Here is a 20,660-nt window from a genome sequence, read left to right as displayed (position 1 = left end):
TGAGATTTTGTTGTGAAGCTGAAAATTCAAGAAAAGTATATTCGGACCTGACTGAACCGTAAGTTGAAAATACGTTAATTGTGAAACTTTTTGAAATTTTTTTTTTTTGAGAAAAAAAACTAAAAAGGAGAAAATAAGGAAACTGCGTCAAAACAACAATTGACAGGGAGGCGGAAAAGAAAAGCAACAAAAAAACCAGCTGATGAATGGTGAAAAATAATGTGAATGGGTGAAACGGGAGGGTGCAGAGAAGCGAAACAGACTTCATGTCACGTGTTGACGGCCTTTGCACAAATTGGGAATCTAATTACATGTAATTGCATAAAACTGTGAAATTCCAACAAATGTTACAAAATATGAAGGCTAGAAATGTACTTTAAAGTTCAATGCTATACGCCACTTGTTGCTGGTCACCCGAAATGAGCTCTTCATCGTCGAATACGTGTTCTCTAGCTTCTTCTTCAATCTCTACATCCTCATAATAATCTATTGAATGATGATGAGAATCATGATGATGATGCTGGTGTGGAAGAACTTGCGAAGCCATGCCCGTGCGGACGTCTGAAAAAATAAACGTTTCAGAAGACTTTTGAAAAGGAATGAAATTCTGAAAAGCTAGACGTTGTCCTTGATGTAAGAATCGAATCGTAAAAACTTACAATACATGGGCGGCAATGGTCGTACCAAAAGAGGCTGTTGCGTTGGAGATGAAAATGGTGGAAACTTGCTCGCTGCTTTCCGACGTTTTCTGGGTGTTTCTTGAAAATCTTCCTGAACTTCCCCAGTTTTTTCATTTATTTTGTTCGATGACCTGTCATCTTTGACCTGCTGATGTTGAACTGAAGAAGAAGAACCTTCTCCATGTTCCAATATTCCTTCTTCGTTGTCTCGAAATTGAGCTTGCGTAGCTTCTTTTCTCTTTTTACACATTCTTCGCTTATTAACACCATGTAAAAGCGGTAGACATTTCGCACCGAGTGTCCGTTGTACCTCTCGTTTTTCTTTCCCGTTCAATGGGATCGGTGCTGTGGATGCAGCTTCTTTTGCAAAATGTTGAATGGTTTCACGAATTTGTGCACTATTCGGTTCTTCGTGTCCATGCATCTGAATATAACACCATGCAACTTGAAACAGGTTTATAAAGAACTTACATGTACAAAATCAATTCTAGCTCTATCAACTACTGCTTCGAGATGACCTTTTCCGTTACAAAAATGCTCAGCATTGAGGGGTCTCTCTGGATCTTCCTTGATGATATCGTTGTCTACTAGGATCAACGGAACTTTCCGCTTCAGTTCAGCACCTAAATTTCGATAACCATTCTTCACTTTTGAGCATGATACACATTTCCAAGAAACTAGTCCAGGTATCTGAAAACTAATTAAATATAGAAATACTTGATTTAAAGAAAAATTCACCTTATATTTCGTTGCGATCATAAATTCATAAACTTTGTTACGGTCTGTTCGACTTGTGTAAATGAGTACAGGGTTTTTCCGATGGCGTCCGCTAACATACGTTGCTTCGCCGAAGTTTTCTGACATCTATAAAACTTTAATTTTGATGAAATTAAACAATTAATATGCGCTCTACTACTAATAGTGATCAGAAGCAGTTAAAAAGATTCGAAAATTCTATAGGTTTCTAATTTAAATATGCGTGAAAGTTAAAGAAGAATTCTTCTTTAAATTTCTTCAAAGAAAACAAAAAAAAACAAAAAACGAAAAAATAATAATAAAACGACACTCCGATATGCCATCTCACGCTTAGTTTATCGTAAACATACACCATGGCCGGCGATTTCGAAAAGAAAGGAACTAGTCCCTTCTGAATGTCCGCCCATTTTCAGGCCCTATTTTCAGCTTTTCCCAGTTATCCTGATGAATTTCCGTTGAAAATAATATTATTTTCTAATTCAGCGTATTCATTTACATATAACCAGTAGTTCTACCCTAAGAAGATGTTGCTTTTTCTTGTGAAAAATCATAAATTATCGTTTTTTTATGAAGAAATCAATTTTCAGGTGATCGGCCTGCAAAAGATGTCGTTGGCATCGAACGTGCTGCTCCAGGCGTCACGCCTTGGTGAAATGGTGATCAAGCGAGGCGGAGCTACTGGATTGATGGTTCACCGAGACACTAAAGAAAATAATTTGAATGTCAAATTCAAATTCACTTCGGAAAATCAAGAGAGAATTAAGGCTATCATGGATATTTATCCAGAAGGACATAAAGTGAGATTATACTTTAATGCTGGTTTTTTCAATCAGTTTTATTCAGGCTGGTGCTCTTATTCCACTTCTCGATTTGGCTCAGCGGCAACATGGCTGGCTTCCAATTTCAGCCATGCATGAGGTTGCTAAAATTTTAGAAGTACCAAGAATGCGTGCTTATGAAGTTGCCACTTTCTACACCATGTTCAACAGGCAACCAGTAGGAAAGTATTTCCTCCAGGTCTGCGCAACTACCCCATGCATGCTTCGAGGAGCTGAAACCATCACGGAAACTATTGAGAAGAAACTTGGCATTCATGCCGGAGAAACAACAAAAGATGGACTCTTCACATTGGCGGAAGTAGAGTGCCTTGGAGCATGTGTCAATGCTCCAATGATTCAAATTAACGACGATTATTTCGAGGACCTGACACCAAAGGTATAAAAATATCAATGCGTTAACAAAATTATGTTAGTTTTCAGGATGTGAACGAGATTCTTGACGATCTTAAAGCAGGACGTAAACCAGCTGCTGGACCAAGATCCGGGCGCCTAGCCGCTGAGCCATTCGGAGAGCTTACTTCTCTCAAAGAAACCCCGCCTGGACCTGGATTCGGTTTGCAAGCTGCTCTTAAATAAACGCTTGGACATGCTTGAATTTATTTGTAGATTCCATCTTTATCAGATCCTTGGTTTTTAAAAATCCTAATTTTCGTTTTTAATTTTGCGATTTAGAGTAAAGTGTATTCAATGTATTTATCTGATGATTTTCTTTTTCATGATCTGCGGTTTGCATTCCGTTTCTTTATACTTATCAAATTTCTTTTTGTTTTAAAATTTTTAATTGTTATTTTAAGATGGGTAGAAAGAGCACCAAGAACACTCCTGCGAAGAATGTCGTCGCCGATGTGCCAGAGAAGGACGAAGAAGTCGTTGTTCCACCGAAGACACCAGCCAGGTCCCCAAAGACTAGAGCTCAGAAATCACTAGCAGCAGGAGGTGCTACTCCAGCTCCAAAAACACCGGCTCCAAAAACTCCATCGCGAACTACCAAATCGACTGTGGATACACCAGCACCAAAGACACCAACTCGTGCTGCAAAAACTCCAGTCGTCAAGACTCCAGCTGCAAAAACGCCAGCCAAGAAGGCGCCAGGCGTTCAAACCGTTCCTAGTAGCGATGAGGAGGAGGAAGATGATGAGCTGCAGGTTGTGAAGTCAGTTGCTCCTTCAGTTGAAGTTGCGAAGAAGGAAGAAGAGAACGATACAGTTGAAGAGTCGAGTGATGATGAGGAAATCGAAGAAGAAAAGAGTACTTCACCGAAAAAGGTTGCGAAAGTCAATGCGGATGACGAAGGATCGATCCAGGACGCAAAGGATCAGGCACCACAAGCTATTAGTGCTCTCAAGAAATTTTTCGCTGAGAAAAATGAGAAATCATTGTTCCCTGATATTGATTATGCTCTCAATCTTTCGGTCACCTATAAAAAATCAGCTATCACCACCGATCAAGGAAAAATCAAGATGTAAGTTTTCACGTATTCCAAATGGCAATTTATAATTTCATTAATTTCAGTAAGCTTCCACACAGCACTCGTAACATCAACAATACATCAGTGTGTGTTATCATGCCAGATCTTGACCAATCCGATGCTGCTAAACGTGATTTCGATGTTGAGAAACAATCGCGTGAGTGGGCTGAAAAGATCGAAGTTGACCACGGACTTACATCTGCTCACATCGCCAAGATTTTGACAAAGCGGGAAGTTGAAAGAATTGCACACACTTACAAGGACAAGCGCTCGTTGGCTTCGACGTATGATGTGTTCCTTTCCGACGGCCGCGTCTACAATTCAGTGAAATCATTCCTGGGAAAAGAATTCTACAGAGCGCACAAGTGTCCACTTCCATTCGTCTATCAAAAGCCAATCAGTACTGCAATTGAAAATGCTCTTAGAACTGTTGTCTATCCATTGAGAAGATACATGGTCAGATCGTAAGTTCTGTCAATTTTTAATTTATACTAACAAAACAAGAAAAATTCAACCACCGAATTTCAGAATAAGATTTATTTTTTAAAAATTCGGGTTTTTTTAACGGTTTGTCAAAAATACAAAAAACTCGAATTTTCAGAAAATCGGAAATTTTCCTCCAACTTTTTCTTTTCGCAGCAGTTAGAATACAGTTTTATCGGTAAATCATATATTCTAGTCGTTTGTTACTGATTTTTTTTCACATTTTAGTTCGACAGGCTTTTAAAAATAACCAAAATTGGATGCATATCTGCCGAAAAAGTGCCTAAATCAGCCAAAATATGCATTACATAGCAATGATTTCATTTAAAAAAACAGCTGTATTCCTGCTGCTGGTGAAACTTCAGATTTTCTGAAATTTTGGATTTTTTTTGTAATTTGGACCAATAATTTTTCCAAAATTATTTTGAGATTTCCGCATTCATAAATTCTGTTGTTAGTGCCCAATCTAAGTTGAATGGAATAGAGAGAAAATACCGTATCGTTTCTTTTTTCAGATGTGTCAATGTTGGTCACTTGGGTCAAAGTTCTGCTGATCTTAAAGAAAATATCGATACAGTTCTCGAGAAGATTGCTTCTAAATGTCCAGGAGGCTTTGCCAATATTCGCAGCATTTACTTGGGTGCAAGCGATGGTAAACCATCACTTCCAATTTATGTTGACAATGGTTCGGCAACGGAAATTACTCTTCCAACTGGATCTGTACGTGATAACAATCCACTCAAGGAAACTTCAGACAAGTGCTCCACACTCCCAGATGGACTCAAAATTGCTGTTCGTAAGAACGCTCGCATCCGTGTTCTCAAGGAAGATACCGATCAGTCTGTACTGTTCCCAACTGTGCATGATGAGCATTCGGATCGTGATCGCCTGAAGCCAAAGATCGATCCAGCAAAGGTCTTGAAAAAGCGAGAGAGAAGACGCAAGGGCAAGGATATCGTTAAGAAGCAGATCAAGAAGCGTTTGGAAAAGAAGTTGAAGAGAGCCGCTGATGGTCCAATCAACACAATTGTTACCAAGAAAGTCAAGAAAACCGCTTAATATATCTCTTGTCGGAAAATTATGAAATATTCCATCATTTTCAAAGTTAATTGTTGTTTTTTGTTTTTTCTTTGTTTCATTGTTTCCGTTGTTACCCAAATCATTTCCCTTCATTTTTACCATTCTTCGTTGATCTTCTTTTACTTCTTCAACAATTTTGTTATTTCTTGGAATTTATTTGAATAAATATTCATCGTTGAATTCAAGTTGTTTTTCGTTTTTATTTCTTTGGTTTTTATCCATTCATAATTATGCTTTCAAAGTTTCGAGAAGAAATTAAAAAATCTCATTAATTTCGAACTTAAAAAAACGTCAACGAAACATGAATAAAACTACATAGAAATTCACTTTTTTGTTGAAAAATTATCAATTTTACCAATTTTTGTGATTTTCGGTGATTTTCTAAATTTTGAAAAATTGAGTTGAATCTTTCATTCTACCCATAAAAGAACTAATTTTTCTTGACTTCATGACTTTTATTCCAGATGAGTTTACCCTGGTATCACCTGGAACGGCCTGCTCGAATGACCTTGCTACGAGCTTATTATACTGTATGTGCACTCACATATCCTACATATGTGGCGATCAACTACAAAAGTTATATTCCAGACAGAGCACAGGTAAAATTAAATCTAATTAGTTGCAGTTAATGAAATATATTTAGGTTCTTGGCGGAAAATCACTTCGTGACGAGATTCTACATCCGGCAATCGTCAAAAACTAGATCTATCGATGTGCAATTCCTCATCATTCTCCGAATTTTTGTCAAATACGAGTATTTTTCCGCCATTATCATTGGTTTTGAGTTTTCCCCCATAGGCCCTTTTCGTTTTTTTCTTTTAGTTTTTAGTCGTTGTTTGTTATCATTTTAAATTTATTCATTCATTAAAATTATTTAATTATGGATTGATGAAATAGTTAGAATAACGATACAATCCCCAGACTGGCTTGTTGGGATTGTAGCCATAATTAGGATAATATGGAATATTATCATCATAGACAGTTGGAAGATTTTGTTGAAGAAATAGACGATCATAGAATCCTGTCCGAGCAAATGCAGACGGAGCTCCACGAAGATTTGCTTCACGATCTTCCCGTTCTTCTACTTCAAAAAGTAATATTAAATTCTACAACTTCTCCGTGAAACCTACAAATCTCGGCAGCAGTTTTATCATGTTCACATGGCCAGACTTTACGAAAATTGACTCTTTCCGGAAGGCACATTCGACCAGGTGGCATTTCAATAGAATAACCAATCAGGAGAGTGAAGCAAAGAATAGAGAGATGAAGAGAAAACATTATTGATAATCATACAATGGGAAAGAGAAATATGGAAAAGACGATTAGGTGAAAAACTTCAAGAAAACACGATTTTTTGGTGATATCTCAGTGATCTCGACAGATTGAAAAATATGGGCGAACTGGATTCGCAATGCATTTTTGTATGTAATAAAGTTAATTGAAAATTAACTTTAAAAATATAAATAGTTCAGATTTATCAGGTTTTCCAAATAACAACATAATTTTTGAATAACGATGCATTAGGTTGTAGGTTGGATTTAACTTCTACCGTTTCACTTCCAATTTCTCAGCGTAAAAGCCAATCGTTATTTACCTCTGAAAGAGAACAAGAATGAATTCTTAAAACTTGCCTATATTTTTCTCATAAAATTTTGTAATTCGTGGACATCGCCTTAACCAAATGTATTATTACGAGATCACTACTTTCTGAGAATGCGTGTTGTGCAACATATCTGACGCGCAATATATCTCGTAGCGAAAACTACAGAAAATATTTAAATTACTACTGTAGCGCGAAATATTTTGCGCAATACGCATTCTAGACATCTAAAGATAAGAATTTTCGCCACATCTTAAATACTTATGCGCACGGTCTCGCCACGCTGACAACGAGTTACTGTAATAATGCATTATAATTTTCGTTTCAAATGAAACATTGCTTCTAAAATTTTTAAATAAAAACATGATCAGTCATAAATCAGCACGAGTTACAGTAGTCAGTAGTCAGCGTGGCGAGACCCAAGCGCGTAAGATATGGCAAAAATTATCATCTTCAGACATCTATGTAATAGATTTAATATGATTAAGGCGTCGCTATTTTGATGATCTGTAAATTTTTTTTGACAATTGTCTAGAACATCAAGTTAACTTAATGTTCTAGACTATTGATATAATACGAAACGACACAGATATATCCCAGACTATGAGTAATTCAAACAGTACATATATTCTCAGGTACGCCAGACGCTTTCTACTGAATGAAGCAATTAACAGCTCTGAGAGCCATCACGAGGAAGCATAAATAGAGATATCTTACGTGCACATGATGTGTTTTCCTTCCTTTTTCGAAAAGTCGAGTGAATAGATATGATAATTGTTTACTTTTTTACGGATTACGGAAAATCTAGTTCCCAAAAAATTATTTATTTTGCAAAATTCTTAGCATTCCTTAGAACAATATAATCATTCTGTAACCATAATCTTCACAGTCATCGTTCCAGTGAAGCCTTAAAATAAAGATTTTCTTTCTATTGAAAAATTTATATTTAAGAGAGAGCTTTTACCATTTTTTTTTTCACTTTCAGAAAAACTTGAAAAATGCTGGACTCTATCACATTATTCTTCCTTTCTTTCCATACGTTTGCCGGAGTTTCTGGCTGCATTCTCAATTCAATTGTGCTCTTTTTGGCACTTTTTCGGACTCCGAAGGTTAGTTTTTCGTGAAAAATCTTTGAACTAATCATAAAATATAGATTAAAATCAAAATTTGAGAGCTTTAGTTCCCAGTTTGGTAAAAACTGTGCAAATCTCGTAATATAGGCTCAGCTTTCTACAGAACTCTGCCATTATAACTAGGTGTGGGATAGCTGGAAATGTTCTGCAGAAATTCCTCATCACATAGACAAGCAATTTCAACCTTCAAACATCAGTTTCCATTTCCAGACAATCGCCGCTTACACCACAATTCTCATAAACTTTGCATTGACCGATTTCCTCGCCTGTTTCACAGATCTTTTCATTCAAATGCGGCATATTCCGGCTGGATTTACAATGGCTTATTTGTCACGTGGACTGTGCACTTATTTTGGACCCCATGTCTGCTATTTTATGTACACCATAATACATATTCCCCGACACGCTTCATTTTCTTAATTTCAGATACAGCATAAACATTTCATTAGTAGCTCATGGTCTATGGTCATTGCTAATGGGGTTCTCATATCGATATTATATCCTGTTTCATCCGGCACCAACGAGAAAAGCTTTGATAGTAATTCTTATGTTTATATCAATTCCGTCAATTATCCAAATGGTAATAATGTGAAACAATTTAGATTTCAAGCTGATACTTTTAAGATAACATTTCTGTGGGCAGACGATGACGCAGATGAAATGAAGCGAATTGTCGTCGAACGATTTCCGGAATATCAACTTCAAAACGAAACTATTTGCGGAACAATTAATATTATTGAGTTTTCTGCAATGTTCACAATTCTACATATGACGTGCCCAATAACACCAGTCTACATAACTATTTGGATATTAAGAAAAAAGATTATTGAGAACCTTACTTCTAATTCAAAGGATATGTCATCAAAAACTAAAGAAATGCATAAGCAGCTATTGAAGGTATGGGCGTTCGGGTAATAACAAAACGATTACGGTTGATGCATGATGCTTTCTTTTATGGTTGGGGTGGAATGAGCAATGTATCATAAAACATGACAACATTCGCATCCAAGTTAGACTAAAAGAACTTTGCTTAGCAGCTGGTTAGATTTGGACAAAATTTGAGTAGAAGTATGGTGAGTAGAAGTAATAAACTTGGCAAAAAAGTTTGAACCTATGTTCTAGGTTCCTAGGATCGCCCGTAGTCCGCCTTCGTCAGTGAGCTAATTATTAAAAAACCTTACTTTTAGTTCAAAAAATTACCAGATATCATGTAGGATTTCGGTGGCAACTTATTTTTGTTGCACTTATCAAGTTGCCTCCGAGACGATTGAAATTTTTCAAACAATTGATTTCTGCATTAAAAACGTGACGAAATGCTTACGAATTACTTCAAACGCCAAAACCTTTCAGGCTCTCACATGGCAAGCCATGATCCCTGGCTTTTACGGAATGAGCATTGTATCTTACGTCATTGGGCAATTCTTTTTCAATCACCCCGTATTTGAATATCTCACGCTCACAGGATTCCTTTTTATGCCTGTTCTTTCTCCACTCTCTTGCCTGATATTTATTCAAATTTACCAGAAACGAGTTCTATCATGGTGAGCTTGAAACAATTATTAAAAAATAATTCCTATTTTCAGGTGGTACAAAATGATTGGAAATCCAATTCCAGATGAGTGGCTTACAGTGTTGAATGCGACTAGAACCAATGCAACATCAAGTGTCGCTCCTTCAAATGAAATCAAATCTAAACATTGAAATTGAACTAATCGATCTTTTATTTTATCAGCACGTTTTTTGTACCTACTAACCACCCCTTATCAACTTATATAATCCCAATAATATTCTCCACTTTGCAGTCACTTTTCTGTCATTTTATTTTAAAATGAAAACTAAGAGTTTAGTATTCATATTTCTCCCATTCTTGTTTCAATTCTCTATTGCCGGACCACGAATCAATTGTTATCCTGAACCATCTGCAAGTCAAGTTCTCTGTGAAGCACGTGGGTGTATCTGGAATCCAATTGATAATATCGATGGATCACCATCATGCTTTTTCAAAGATGGTGTCGGATATAACATTGATTCTCAAAACGGTTCTACATATAATCTTCAAAAGAACAATGGTCCCAAAAATCCATGGGGCGACGATTTTCAAAACATTCAACTGAAAACAAATATGGTTGGAAGTGTTTTAAATGTGAAAATTGGAATAGATGGAAGATATGAACCGCCCATTGATTTTTCCAGAGCAACACTTCCCTCTTCAGAGACTCTTTCATTTATTACTGAATCATCAGATGATCTCTTCTGTTTTTCTGTAATTCGAAATAGTACAAACCGGAAAATCTTTGATACTTCAATTGGTGGATTGGTATTTTCGGATCAGTTTTTGCAATTGGCGACGTATCTTCCAAGTGAGAATATGTATGGATGGGGAGAAAATACACATCAATCACTAAAGGTTAGTGTAATTATGGAAAACCTACTTTGTGCCTACGTGCCTACATGCCTACTGCCAAAGTATGATTTAATTTTTTCTTCCAGCACAACTTTTCTCGCTACCTGACATGGGGTATGCTGGCACGTGATCAACCTCCAAATTCTTTAAACCTCGACACAATGAATCTCTATGGAGTTCACCCATTCTACATGTGCCTGGAGCCAGATGGAAATGCTCATGGAGTATTTATTTTCAATTCGAATTCACAAGAAGTCACCACAGCTCCAGGACCATCCTTGATCTACCGTACTATTGGCGGCAACCTTGACATATACTTCTTTCCGGGACCAACTCCGGCATTAGTTACTCAACAATATCTTGAGTTTATCGGAAAACCATTTTTACCAGCATATTGGGCATTGGGATATCAGTTATCAAGATATGGATACAGTGGTTTAGCTGAGATGCAACAAAGGATCGGAGCAGTCAGAGATGCTGGAATTCCATTGGATATTGCGGTAGCAGATATTGATTATATGAATAGATATAAAGATTTTAGTACAAATGATGTAAGTTTAAATAAAAATTATAATCTTAACATTTCATAGTCTTTAGAAGTGGAGTGGTTTTGAGGATTACGTTAAAGTGATGCATGGATGGAATATGAAATTAATTCCAATTTTCGATCCAGCAGTTGAAGTTGATTATCTTCCATTTCAACGTGCAATGCAAATGAACGCAAAATTTATTGAATGGGAAAATTATTCTCAAGTTCAACAAAACATTCAAAATTTGTATCCGATGGTAAAAAACTCAAAAATAATGCTTGGAGTCGTCTGGCCTGACGGACCTTCCCAGATTTCCTGGATTCAACTGGAAATACTCAAATGTGGTGGAGAAACGAATTGGAGTTGTATCATAGTAAGATATCTTATGATGGAATTTGGATTGATATGAACGAACCAGCGAACTTTGGGACCAATGAAGCCCATCCGTGGTATTTTGACGATGCCGATCATCCGAACGATGCTCCATTGTACTGTCAGACAAATGGATCAAATCAATGGGATCTTCCACCATATCAGACGCATGCAGTTTATTATTATGGAGGAAATGAAAATGTATGTGATTTTAATTTATTTTATAAGTAAAAATATCTTACAAGAAAACTGCTTGAGTTCACTTTCGGTCTTCCAAGTGGAACGCTCATCATTTGAAAGTGGTGTTATTAATCTCGAATACATAACTAAAAACTTGCAACAAATCTACTAGGAATTATGTGAGAAATAGTTGATTTTTCAATCAGAAAACTGGCTTTTGAAGTTAAAAAATTGTAAGCAAGCTCCTGTTTTGTTTCTTGTTTCAGAAAGAACTGATAATTTGCTGAATTTCAGGCATATGTTTTTCAAATTTCTCTTTCTATTTCAAATGGCATAGGTTTCATTTGGAAGGCAAAAAAAAATAAATGTGCTTCAGAACGCATATCTCTCCTCTAAAACAATTTGCATGGGTGGAGTTCAAAACAACGGAACCTATCGATTCTATGATGTCAAGAACTTGTTCGGACTGACTGAAGCAATTCAAACTCAACAGGCACTTCTCGATGTGACTGGAAAACGTGGAGCAGTAGTGTCAAGATCCACATTCCCGTCAGCTGGAAGATATGCGGGTCATTGGTTGGGAGATAATACAGCAAGATGGGAAGATTTAAGAACATCTGTAATTGGAGCTCAAGAATTTAATTTATTTGGAATTCCGTAAGTGATACGTGTAGAAGAAATTTAAATTGAAACCTACTTATTTTCAGATACGTTGGTTCAGATGTTTGTGGTTTTTTGGGAACTTCAAACGAAGAACTATGCCTCAGATGGCAGCAAATGGGAGCTTTTCATAGTTTCTTCCGTAACCACAATACTCTTGGAGAACCTGCACAAGATCCTGCAGTCTGGCCATCAGTAGCGGCCGCCACAAAGATCGCAAATCTCTTCCGTTACCAATACCTTCCACATCTATTCAGTCTTCATTTCCAAGCATCAAAAGATGGTCTAACAGTTGTTCGACCAGTCTTTTTTGAGTTTCCAACGGATTCTGCGACACTTGATTTGGGCTATCAGTTTATGTGGGGCTCCGGTATTCTTGTGGCTCCTGTAGTTTATCAAGGAGCAGTTTCCACAAGCCTTTATTTACCAAATGATGTATGGTACTCACTTTTCAATTATATGTATGGAAGTAGAATCGACCCAGGATTCATAACTGTTCCATCTCCAACCACTTCTAGAATTCCAGTTTTTGTTAGAGGTAAGATTTTGGTGTCGGATTACTGTAGAAGGTTTTTTGATTACGGTTACTCATTTAAGATTACATGAAATTAAATCTCTATTTCTCCTTTCAATGAAAACATGATTGTATTTAATCTAGTTTGAAACTTTGTTCAGGAGGCTATGTCATTCCACGCCAAACTCCGACTACAACAACAACAATGAGCCGATTGAACCCCTTCGAGCTCCTGATTGCACCTTGCCAACTTGGTAGAGCTGCGGGAGTTCTGTACTGGGATGATGGTCAGAGGATTGTGGACTCATTTGATACCCATGACTATCATCAGTTCGATTTTAAGTTCAACTCTACGATTAACGGTGCTTCGTTGGCCATTACAAGAACTAGAAAGGTTTGTGAATTAAAAATTGACTTTTTCTATACATGCAAATTTACAGGGAACAACTGTTTTACCTACATTGGATATTTTGGAAATCTTTAACTACACAACACCTCCGAACTTCCGATCGTTCCGTTTGAATGGGCAATCTATTAATGTCAATGTGCAGACTTCAACATACTCTGGAATCACCAAGATTCTAAACATTTCAACAAAGAATTTTATAGATTTGACTTCTTCTGATGTGATTACTCTGGAATGGTCAAACATGTGATTTTTTGATTGTTAAATTTTTTGTTAAACCAATAAAAAACTTTTTTAAAAATCAATAAAGTAAAGATAGTTCGTTGCCGTGTTAGCATTGCAATAAAACAAAAAAAAAACAGTAGATCCACGGAAACATTAAGTTTGCGCCCTTCTCTGTAACCTCAAGAGGTGTTCAAAACCTGACCACCTACTCTCGATGTTACAAATAGATAATTAAAAGTAGGACAACATAAAAACCGTTCCTAAGCCTCCCAGATTCAATCAACATAAAAAAGATGCGCCCATTCTTTATTGCATTCATTCTTTTTTCAGCTATTCCATTGTCTTTAATATTTAATAATATCTATCAAAATTATAAAAATCTAAAAGTTCTTCGCAAAAATGAAGCTGAATTTCATTGGAGTCATATTGTGAAGTATGAAGAGTTGAAGACAGCTGTAAGGAAACTTCCTGATGGATACGGAGTTATGCTTTTGAATCGACACGCTGTAAAAATGACTTTGAATTGGTTGTGCAATACAAAAAGTTTTGTGGGTGTTCACCAGAAAATGCTATTCTTAGTTATGGATAAGTTTTCGGAAGAAAGTCTTCGAAAAGTGTATCCAAGATTGAATATTGTCATCTGGTTGGCACCAGTACTTCAAGTGAGTTTTGAATTTAAAGGCGGAGTTGTTTGTTTGTGGAGTTTGATTAAAACAAGAGAACATTTTGAAAATAATACAATTAAATATTCTGAAATTTTTATTCTGAAATTGTCTAGGGTTCTCTAGCGCAACTAATTTCCTTTTTTTGTAGGTTTTTAAAAAAGTATTGTATAATGTTGATACTTAAAACTTAAAATCCTTAGCTTCCATCTGAAATATTTTTTCAAACAAAAAACATTAATTTTCATCACGTGATTATTTTCAGAAAACATTCCGCCCATATGACATAACATACATGAGCTTTTTCCTAATGAGAACCAATATGATTCATGCACTTCAAAAACTTGGAAAACCGTTTTGGATGCTTCAGGCTGATACAGTTTGGCGTGATAATTTTCTTAACTTGGTCGATGTGAGTAAATATGAGAATAGTGATATTCTTCTTGATCAACAAGGATTCGAAGGAACCGCTGATATTCGGTAATAAAATACAGTTGTTAAATATGATTGAAACGATTGATTGGATAATTTCAGAAAAAGAACAATGAACGGTGCAAACTTCTATATTCCCTCAAAATCTTCCAGTCAGTCTTTAGTAGAATCATGGTTATTTTGGCAGAAAAGTGTGTATATTACTGACCCAGATCTTGTTAAAATGTTTTGTCTCCGTGGAGATTATTCATGTGATTATGTTCCATACAGGTATGGCTACCAAAAAAGTTGATGATTCAAGGTTTCATATTTTTAAATTCAATTTAACTTAAAATTTATCCAAGGCATCTTAAATTTTAAATCGATCTTCTAAGCTCATCAAAACTGTTATTTTCAGTCTGGTAACGGGATGGGAATGGATTTACGGAGACCAGAAAAACCCACCGATCATGATTCAAATGGACGGAGAAACTGGTGGAAATAAGGAGAAAGTGCTTGAAAAATATAATTTCTGGTTTTTGGATAAAAATGACAGATGTAAAGCAGATAAAGTTTCAAAAGGAGTTCAACATATGGTTGATGGAACTGTGCCACGGATTATGACGCAATCAAAGAATCGCGAACAATTTTATTTGAAACTCGGAGAATTTCTCAATCAAATTCCAGTTTTCGGACATTATTCCAGCATTTATGGAGGACTCACGTCGCTTTATTTACAGTTTTTCTGATTTTTAATAAAGTTTTTTGAACGTTTTTATGGCAACTTTTGTGATCGCCAGAAATGCCAAAAGTAACATACTATCGCAAACCGTGCTTGCTAAATTTAATAAAATATAATTCATTAATTTAAAAAAAAACAGAAAAAAGTCAATTGAGAAAAATCGCAAGAAAAAACATTATTGGTACTTACACATTCAATGTGCAGTTTTTTTTGTGTATTTATTCCCAAAAGGTTATCTTAAAAAATTACTTGAAGATACTGTTATTCAATGAAGGATTGATGTCTGAAATATACAAAAGTTCTCATATGTCTTCTATTATTCGAACATTTCACTAAATTTTTTATAAATCAAATGCCCTCTAGGAATGTCCAACAAATCAAAACCTATTACTTTTGTTCCCCTGGTTAGTCTCTCCCAATTAACACCAAAGTTCATCTCTCTGTAAATCCGCCTACATAACCATATCGATCGAACAATGATCATTTTTCATACGATAATCCGGCAGTTTCCATGTACCAGTTAATCCGTTAGTATAAAATAACAGGTAGATTCCTCATTTGACGATTTAAATCATTTCAACATGAACTCTATCTGGACATCTCTTTTTGTAGCAATTCTCGCTGTTTCCGTTATTGCCCTCAACGAGAATGGTAAAGTTACTAATTTAATTTTCGATTTTAATTGATAGTTCTTTAGAAAACAATTATCTGCAAGAGTTGCTCGATGCTGGAATTTCCCAGGAAACCGCTAACAAGCTTGTAGACATCACAGCCAGCCACAACAACGATGGAGAAATTTCTGAGAAATCAGGAAAAACTATTTTCCAAGAAATCATTTCTGAGACTGATGCAGCTATCAAACAAGCACCAGCTAATGATCAGGTTAGTATTTAGTTCAAATGTTTGTCTCCCAGGAGTATAAGTACCCATTAATTTCAGCAAGCCTACAAGGCCTTCGTTGAAAGCAAGGCAGCTGAATTCGGTCAACCAGACGAGATTTCCATTCAAGTTGAATCTGATTCCGAATAATTTTCTAAAACTCAAGTATCGTCTGTATTACAATCTATGATTGTTCGTAATTTTTATTTTTGAGTAAAGTGTTATTCTTCAGTTGTGTGAACTAAATTTTGAACTTCCAAATTTTCCAAGGCTGAAACTAATGTTGTCCTGTTCAGTTGGCAGCCAGAAGCCAGACCACAAAATATGATTGATCTTTGAAAGCTAAATCTTCCAGAATCAATCCTCAAAGCTTCAAAAATCTGAAAATCAAAGATGAGATAACAAAGCTTTAGTTTTGAACGAGCAAGTGAAATAATGGACTTTCACTTTCCCTGCTTTGCAAGAAAGATTTCAGTGTTCTGGATTTAAGTTTTTAACATGAAACTTTTTCATTAAGACTACAGAAAAGGAAAGAATTTTTCAAGTTTTTAGTTTTTGAATATATCGACAGTGTGTTTTATACCTGCTAATCTTAAGTTTGTCGGTCAAATTCTGTGGTTTTTTTGCTATAAATGAGAGAAAACAGTCCCAATCAAGGGTGTCAAGTCCCGTGTCCCGTTTGTCCCGTTGTCCCGTTTTTTGGGTGTTTTCGCGGGAACGGGACATCCGTTGTCCCGTTTTTGTAATTTTTACGGGACATTGACACCCTTGGTCCCAATATACCAAATATAACTGTAAAAAATTCGTCGAATTTTTCTAGATTTTTAATGATCTTTTCAATTTCCAAAAAAAAGAGCTGCATTATTTTCAAATTTCCGCACAAAGAGATGTAGTTTTTAACATTTTAAGCGTTTTCCAGCAACACTGATACGCTTTCCTTTATTTATTCTTTGAAAAATTAAGAAAAACCAACCAGAAATGCCGTAAAACGCAAAAATATTGAAAATAATTCAAAAATAATTCAGCTCTTTTTATTTTTTTGAAACGAAACATCATAAGAAATCTAGAAAAATTCAAAACATTTTTCATCTTCAATCGTAAGAATTTATTGAACTTTATCTGTAAAGATGTTTGCAGTTAAATTTATCTGAATTCAATGTTTGTTCAAAAGTTGTAAAACTATTAAAACCCCATTAAATTTTAGCATCAAAAACCAACAAATAATTTTCCATCAAATTCTTTGAGCTGGTAAACTTTGATTTCACAATGCTCTCGCTCCTCCCCTTCGTTGCGTGGGTAGTCTCTGAAAATCAACAAAAAAGCTTTCAGACTTCATTGAATTTCTTGGTTTATAATCCCGATTTATTTCGACCATCACTCCATTCCCACAATTCACGCACTAACCGTCCTCTGGGAACAAGAGGCGACGACTGCTGGAGATATTCCCGCGCGGACGCATTCAACTTTTTAGCGTTAGCCATCTCTAGTCTCCGTCTCTAATTCCTCATTGTAGGCTTCCTCATTCTCTTGCTGGATACGATCCAGGTCACAATGTCTCCGCACTCTGCGTCTCTCTTCTAGCAATTATATTTCTCTCGTTTTTGCCGCTTCAATCCATCGGATGCCTTCTCAGCTGCTGCACGTAGTCCTTCTGTTGATTTCGAAATTCTTTGTTAGTATGCACTTTTTGAATCTCGACCGCCTCCTCGAATGATATTCTTTTGAACCATGGTTGGTTTGAACACGACTCTCGTTTCTATTCTCCACTTTTGATATTTCTTTGCAAAGAAAAAGGTTTTGCTGGTTCAATGAAATCTAGGCGATCTTGAACTTCTGCAATTATTGCACTTTTACCATATCTGACACACTTTTTCTGCAAAAAGACGTCTATAAAAAGCATCCCCACTGATCATCGAAATTGAGATTGTTGTATTTTTATTGATGCAGTTAACAAAAAAAACTTTATATAGCATTTGTAGTCCTAATGTTGATTTTTTAAAGAATTTTCGATTCATAGCTCATTTTTTTGAAATTTCTCGGTTTTTTAAATAGCTGTTTTTGCCATTCTTCTTGTTTATTTTTCTATTTTCTCTGAATTTTTAAATAATGCATTATCTATTGGAACATTTTACTGATCAACTTGCCCAACATTTCTATTAGGAAACTTTTTCATTTCAAATCCTTATTTTCTTATCAATCTCTCCATCAAAAACACCTTTTCCTTCATTTTTTGTATCTTCTTCCCAATGCAATAACATCATTCACACAATTCCTCACAATTCGTGACATTCCTGACATGTACGTGACATTCTAGACTGGGATACTTTCCTCAGTCTAGTTGCTTGTAGTATCTGTAAAGTCGTGTAAATAGTTTTTCTCAAAGTTTTCCCTGTGTACCAAAGGCTTAAAGTCATCTCCAAAAACTTATACTTTTCAGAGCAAAGCCCCTTCACCAGGCCAATTATTTTTAGTTTGTTTCTAAAAGTTACACAGTAGTGTCACTACATCTGTCTTAGGTTCTCTCGGGCAATCTTTCAGTAAACCTTTTCTTTGAGTATGTTCCCAAAAAGCTATCCATAGTGGCACTTGATCTATTCTAGACTGTCTCAGACACTTTTCCTCCATAGCTCTACTCTAATCTGACATACTTCACACCTAACCGTTCAGTACGAATAAACCTGTTGGCTATTGTTTTTTGATCAATTTTCTGCGTTCTCTGAAGTACCGTCACATCTGTTTGTCAGTCAGCTTGTACCAGCTGTTTTTTGAATCTCAGAATGTTCCCTGACACCACTCCCCCAGATGATATCATACCAATTCACTTTCATTATCAATTAATTGCAGCAGTACAGAAGTTTTCTATCTTAGTTGTTGACTAAACTATTTGAAAGACCACGCAATTTGCCGAGAATCATCGTGATATTATGGTCATCTCGTGACCGATTGTCCATTTTTATATTCCCTACTGAAAAAATAACCTACAAAACTGTTACTTCTCCGCCTAAATATATATTCTAAACCGCTCTTTAATCCGTCATTCACTTCCTTTTCAACAATATAAACTTGATCTCCACAGGTGGATGCATTCACGGATCAGAAGACGAAGAACTGGTTAGGTTGTAACATCCGTCACCTCTTTTGAAATAAAAAAAAAAGAAATAATCGGATTAGAAGGTTTTAGGATCCCGGTTTCTAGACAATGACGTAGTTTTATAGTATAAATGTAAAACAAAGTTTTCCATTGAGTCATAATAAGATGAATAGGGAATAATGTTGCGTTGAAGATAAAACTCGTTTGTTAGACACAAAAGTCTTTATGCAATAACATTTTAAGCTCCTGTGTAGCGAAAATTGAATAGTGTATGTTGAAAGCACTTACCGTATTTCTTCAAGAAAAAGGTTTTAATTTTTTTTTGAGAGTTGTTTTAAAATACTATCAGCTAAAGGAATTTAGATGTCTAAAAATTTACTTTTTAGATTTTTAGAATATTTGTTCTTACAAAGAATATTGCATAGACTACAAATTTGCATGTGATTAGAACAAAAAATAATTGAAAGATACCGATAATTTGTCAAACATTGTAAGAAAAACAGGTAATCCACACAAAAACCAGTTTTTCTTTAAATTTTGAGACACGATAAAGACTAGGAAGATATAAAAATGTTTACAATAATTAACTACACTAATTGTAAGTAATATGTACAATGATCTATGTTAAGTCAGTTTTAGGATTCAGGAAGTAAGTTCAATTAAATTCATGTTTTTCACTTGCTAAAGTTAACTTTTTTGTGTCCATTCGCGAAGTCAAGTCTTTTTAAACTGCCCCAAAAGACGTATTTCTGTTGATTTTTTAATAATTTTGAGGTTTTTAGGGTTCAGCCAAAATTATAAACATTGTATCTTTTGTTTAATAATTTTTGAAAATTTTAGACCGAGTTAGTAAGAAAACTTTCTGATAAAAACATTCAGCATGCTTTCCTAGAAGCCTTAAAATCATTGTAAACAATTTTTAGGATATTAGGCGTGCCTTAAAATTAGAGAAAAGTGAACTAAAAATATTCATTCAGGTTCATACAGGGATACAGGTTCATACAGGTTAATTTTACATTTTAGTGATAATCCATTTGAAGCATCAGTTTTCAAATGAAGCATTTCTCGTTTTGAAGTCTCGAGATGGATTTGTTTTGTTTCCTTGCCAAAGACAATAACGCTGACAAAATATAGAGTTTGCACTTCCCCATATCAAATAAATATTATTATATTATCACCTCCTAGCTTAATATCATATATTTCATTGAACAATGATTTCCTATATATTACAAAACTACCGATAAATCAACTCAAACCGCACCCATTCTACACGTGAAGTGTGTCTAAAATGTTGCATTTATCAGTTTCCCGAACGGTGAAATCCTGCCATCCTGTTAACGGTTATCACTGGCAGGAAGAGGAGGCGAGAAGCTAAAACTTGTTCTTGTATTTCATCTTTTTTTCTTCTCTATTGTATTCTTTCATCGCCTTTTCCTCCTCCTCCTCCTTCTCGTTCCTTCCGCGATTTTCGCATGCTTCAACACCACAATCACGTAATAGTTCTTTCACAATCAGCAGGTGGTCAAGCGAGTTCTTCCCACCCAC

At 35.6% G+C, this 20,660-nt stretch overlaps 8 protein-coding genes, 4 non-coding genes and 1 pseudogene across 14 annotated transcripts; 8 read left to right on the top strand and 5 right to left on the bottom strand.

Annotated features, from left to right (window-relative positions):
- Positions 1-103: 103 nt before the first annotated feature.
- Positions 104-1,544, bottom strand: F53F4.12 (Thioredoxin domain-containing protein; the record flags this gene model as incomplete). The annotated part of the gene is made up of 4 exons (NM_073976.6): positions 104-561; positions 660-1,104; positions 1,152-1,370; positions 1,419-1,544. The coding sequence occupies 4 exons, from the start codon at positions 1,542-1,544 to the stop codon at positions 377-379; spliced, it is 975 nt and encodes a 324-aa protein (NP_506377.2). The 3' UTR covers positions 104-376.
- Positions 1,545-2,023: 479 nt separating this feature from the next.
- nduv-2 (putative NADH dehydrogenase [ubiquinone] flavoprotein 2, mitochondrial) lies at positions 2,024-2,966 on the top strand. The gene is made up of 3 exons (NM_073975.7): positions 2,024-2,233; positions 2,280-2,651; positions 2,696-2,966. The coding sequence occupies exons 1-3, from the start codon at positions 2,042-2,044 to the stop codon at positions 2,849-2,851; spliced, it is 720 nt and encodes a 239-aa protein (NP_506376.1). The 5' UTR covers positions 2,024-2,041; the 3' UTR covers positions 2,852-2,966.
- F53F4.25 lies at positions 2,679-2,863 on the bottom strand. Its single transcript, NR_102089.1, has 2 exons — positions 2,814-2,863; positions 2,679-2,744 (listed from the first exon to the last, which is right to left on the bottom strand).
- Positions 2,967-3,066: 100 nt separating the features above from the next.
- On the top strand, positions 3,067-5,484 carry F53F4.11 (Ribosomal L1 domain-containing protein). The gene is made up of 3 exons (NM_073974.6): positions 3,067-3,737; positions 3,788-4,207; positions 4,742-5,484. The coding sequence occupies exons 1-3, from the start codon at positions 3,070-3,072 to the stop codon at positions 5,283-5,285; spliced, it is 1,632 nt and encodes a 543-aa protein (NP_506375.1). The 5' UTR covers positions 3,067-3,069; the 3' UTR covers positions 5,286-5,484.
- Positions 5,485-5,770: 286 nt separating this feature from the next.
- On the top strand, positions 5,771-6,189 carry F53F4.16 (uncharacterized protein; the record flags this gene model as incomplete). Its single annotated transcript, NM_001028792.5, has 2 exons — positions 5,771-5,905; positions 5,950-6,189. 2 exons carry the CDS (start codon positions 5,771-5,773, stop codon positions 6,007-6,009), a joined length of 195 nt encoding a protein of 64 aa, NP_001023963.1. The 3' UTR covers positions 6,010-6,189.
- F53F4.15 (Neuropeptide-Like Protein) lies at positions 6,115-6,615 on the bottom strand. The gene is made up of 2 exons (NM_001028791.4): positions 6,437-6,615; positions 6,115-6,390 (listed from the first exon to the last, which is right to left on the bottom strand). The coding sequence occupies exons 1-2, from the start codon at positions 6,582-6,584 to the stop codon at positions 6,185-6,187; spliced, it is 354 nt and encodes a 117-aa protein (NP_001023962.2). The 5' UTR covers positions 6,585-6,615; the 3' UTR covers positions 6,115-6,184.
- A 1,123-nt stretch (positions 6,616-7,738) lies between these two features.
- Positions 7,739-9,874, top strand: srd-11 (the record flags this gene model as incomplete). 2 transcript variants are annotated; one of them, NM_073973.2, is made up of 6 exons in its annotated part: positions 7,739-8,015; positions 8,250-8,416; positions 8,466-8,619; positions 8,664-8,936; positions 9,390-9,580; positions 9,623-9,874. In NM_073973.2, 6 exons carry the CDS (start codon positions 7,905-7,907, stop codon positions 9,738-9,740), a joined length of 1,014 nt encoding a protein of 337 aa, NP_506374.1. The 2 variants fall into 2 exon arrangements, with proteins under 2 accessions (NP_506374.1, NP_001263883.1); NM_001276954.1 differs by lacking the exons at positions 7,739-8,015; positions 8,250-8,416; positions 8,466-8,619; positions 8,664-8,936 and adding an exon at positions 9,110-9,112 and having other exon boundaries at positions 9,623-9,740.
- F53F4.8 lies at positions 9,868-13,355 on the top strand (annotated as a pseudogene). Its single transcript has 7 exons — positions 9,868-10,446; positions 10,530-10,994; positions 11,041-11,546; positions 11,902-12,182; positions 12,233-12,723; positions 12,861-13,093; positions 13,140-13,355. Coding segments are annotated over exons 1-7 (2,771 nt in total).
- 21ur-12236 lies at positions 11,481-11,501 on the bottom strand. Its single transcript, NR_069902.1, has one exon.
- A 265-nt stretch (positions 13,356-13,620) lies between the features above and the next one.
- F53F4.7 (Nucleotide-diphospho-sugar transferase domain-containing protein) lies at positions 13,621-15,177 on the top strand. The gene is made up of 4 exons (NM_073971.3): positions 13,621-13,992; positions 14,258-14,472; positions 14,527-14,694; positions 14,822-15,177. The coding sequence occupies exons 1-4, from the start codon at positions 13,624-13,626 to the stop codon at positions 15,150-15,152; spliced, it is 1,083 nt and encodes a 360-aa protein (NP_506372.1). The 5' UTR covers positions 13,621-13,623; the 3' UTR covers positions 15,153-15,177.
- A 528-nt stretch (positions 15,178-15,705) lies between these two features.
- Positions 15,706-16,254, top strand: spig-9 (Minor capsid protein). The gene is made up of 3 exons (NM_073970.8): positions 15,706-15,796; positions 15,843-16,027; positions 16,085-16,254. The coding sequence occupies exons 1-3, from the start codon at positions 15,727-15,729 to the stop codon at positions 16,172-16,174; spliced, it is 345 nt and encodes a 114-aa protein (NP_506371.1). The 5' UTR covers positions 15,706-15,726; the 3' UTR covers positions 16,175-16,254.
- Positions 16,255-17,476: 1,222 nt separating this feature from the next.
- F53F4.24 lies at positions 17,477-17,692 on the top strand. Its single transcript, NR_069901.1, has one exon. It is a non-coding gene; the product is annotated as an Unclassified non-coding RNA F53F4.24 (non-coding RNA).
- On the bottom strand, positions 17,501-17,715 carry F53F4.22. Its single transcript, NR_069900.1, has one exon. It is a non-coding gene; the product is annotated as an Unclassified non-coding RNA F53F4.22 (non-coding RNA).
- Between the last annotated feature and the right edge of the window lie 2,945 nt (positions 17,716-20,660).

This window comes from Caenorhabditis elegans, chromosome V (genome assembly GCF_000002985.6).
Source record: "Caenorhabditis elegans chromosome V".
NCBI classification, from domain to species: domain Eukaryota; kingdom Metazoa; phylum Nematoda; class Chromadorea; order Rhabditida; family Rhabditidae; genus Caenorhabditis; species Caenorhabditis elegans.
This window is presented reverse-complemented; position numbering and strand designations above follow the sequence as displayed.

What these genes read in the sequence shown, in the direction of transcription:
- nduv-2 (NM_073975.7), top strand. Translation starts at nt 2,042, where the DNA reads ATGTCGTTGGCATCGAACGTGCTGCTCCAGGCGTCACGCCTTGGTGAA. An exon ending in TTTATCCAGAAGGACATAAA is followed by an intron (nt 2,234 to 2,279) that starts GTGAGATTATAC and finishes AGTTTTATTCAG; the next exon opens with GCTGGTGCTCTTATTCCACT. An exon ending in TCGAGGACCTGACACCAAAG is followed by an intron (nt 2,652 to 2,695) that starts GTATAAAAATAT and finishes GTTAGTTTTCAG; the next exon opens with GATGTGAACGAGATTCTTGA.
- F53F4.11 (NM_073974.6), top strand. Translation starts at nt 3,070, where the DNA reads ATGGGTAGAAAGAGCACCAAGAACACTCCTGCGAAGAATGTCGTCGCC. An exon ending in GATCAAGGAAAAATCAAGAT is followed by an intron (nt 3,738 to 3,787) that starts GTAAGTTTTCAC and finishes CATTAATTTCAG; the next exon opens with TAAGCTTCCACACAGCACTC. An exon ending in AGAAGATACATGGTCAGATC is followed by an intron (nt 4,208 to 4,741) that starts GTAAGTTCTGTC and finishes TTCTTTTTTCAG; the next exon opens with ATGTGTCAATGTTGGTCACT.
- F53F4.15 (NM_001028791.4), bottom strand. Translation starts at nt 6,584, where the DNA reads ATGTTTTCTCTTCATCTCTCTATTCTTTGCTTCACTCTCCTGATTGGT. An exon ending in TAAAACTGCTGCCGAGATTT is followed by an intron (nt 6,391 to 6,436) that starts GTAGGTTTCACG and finishes TACTTTTTGAAG; the next exon opens with TAGAAGAACGGGAAGATCGT.
- F53F4.7 (NM_073971.3), top strand. Translation starts at nt 13,624, where the DNA reads ATGCGCCCATTCTTTATTGCATTCATTCTTTTTTCAGCTATTCCATTG. An exon ending in GGTTGGCACCAGTACTTCAA is followed by an intron (nt 13,993 to 14,257) that starts GTGAGTTTTGAA and finishes GATTATTTTCAG; the next exon opens with AAAACATTCCGCCCATATGA. An exon ending in TGTGATTATGTTCCATACAG is followed by an intron (nt 14,695 to 14,821) that starts GTATGGCTACCA and finishes TGTTATTTTCAG; the next exon opens with TCTGGTAACGGGATGGGAAT.
- spig-9 (NM_073970.8), top strand. Translation starts at nt 15,727, where the DNA reads ATGAACTCTATCTGGACATCTCTTTTTGTAGCAATTCTCGCTGTTTCC. An exon ending in TATTGCCCTCAACGAGAATG is followed by an intron (nt 15,797 to 15,842) that starts GTAAAGTTACTA and finishes ATAGTTCTTTAG; the next exon opens with AAAACAATTATCTGCAAGAG. An exon ending in AAGCACCAGCTAATGATCAG is followed by an intron (nt 16,028 to 16,084) that starts GTTAGTATTTAG and finishes CATTAATTTCAG; the next exon opens with CAAGCCTACAAGGCCTTCGT.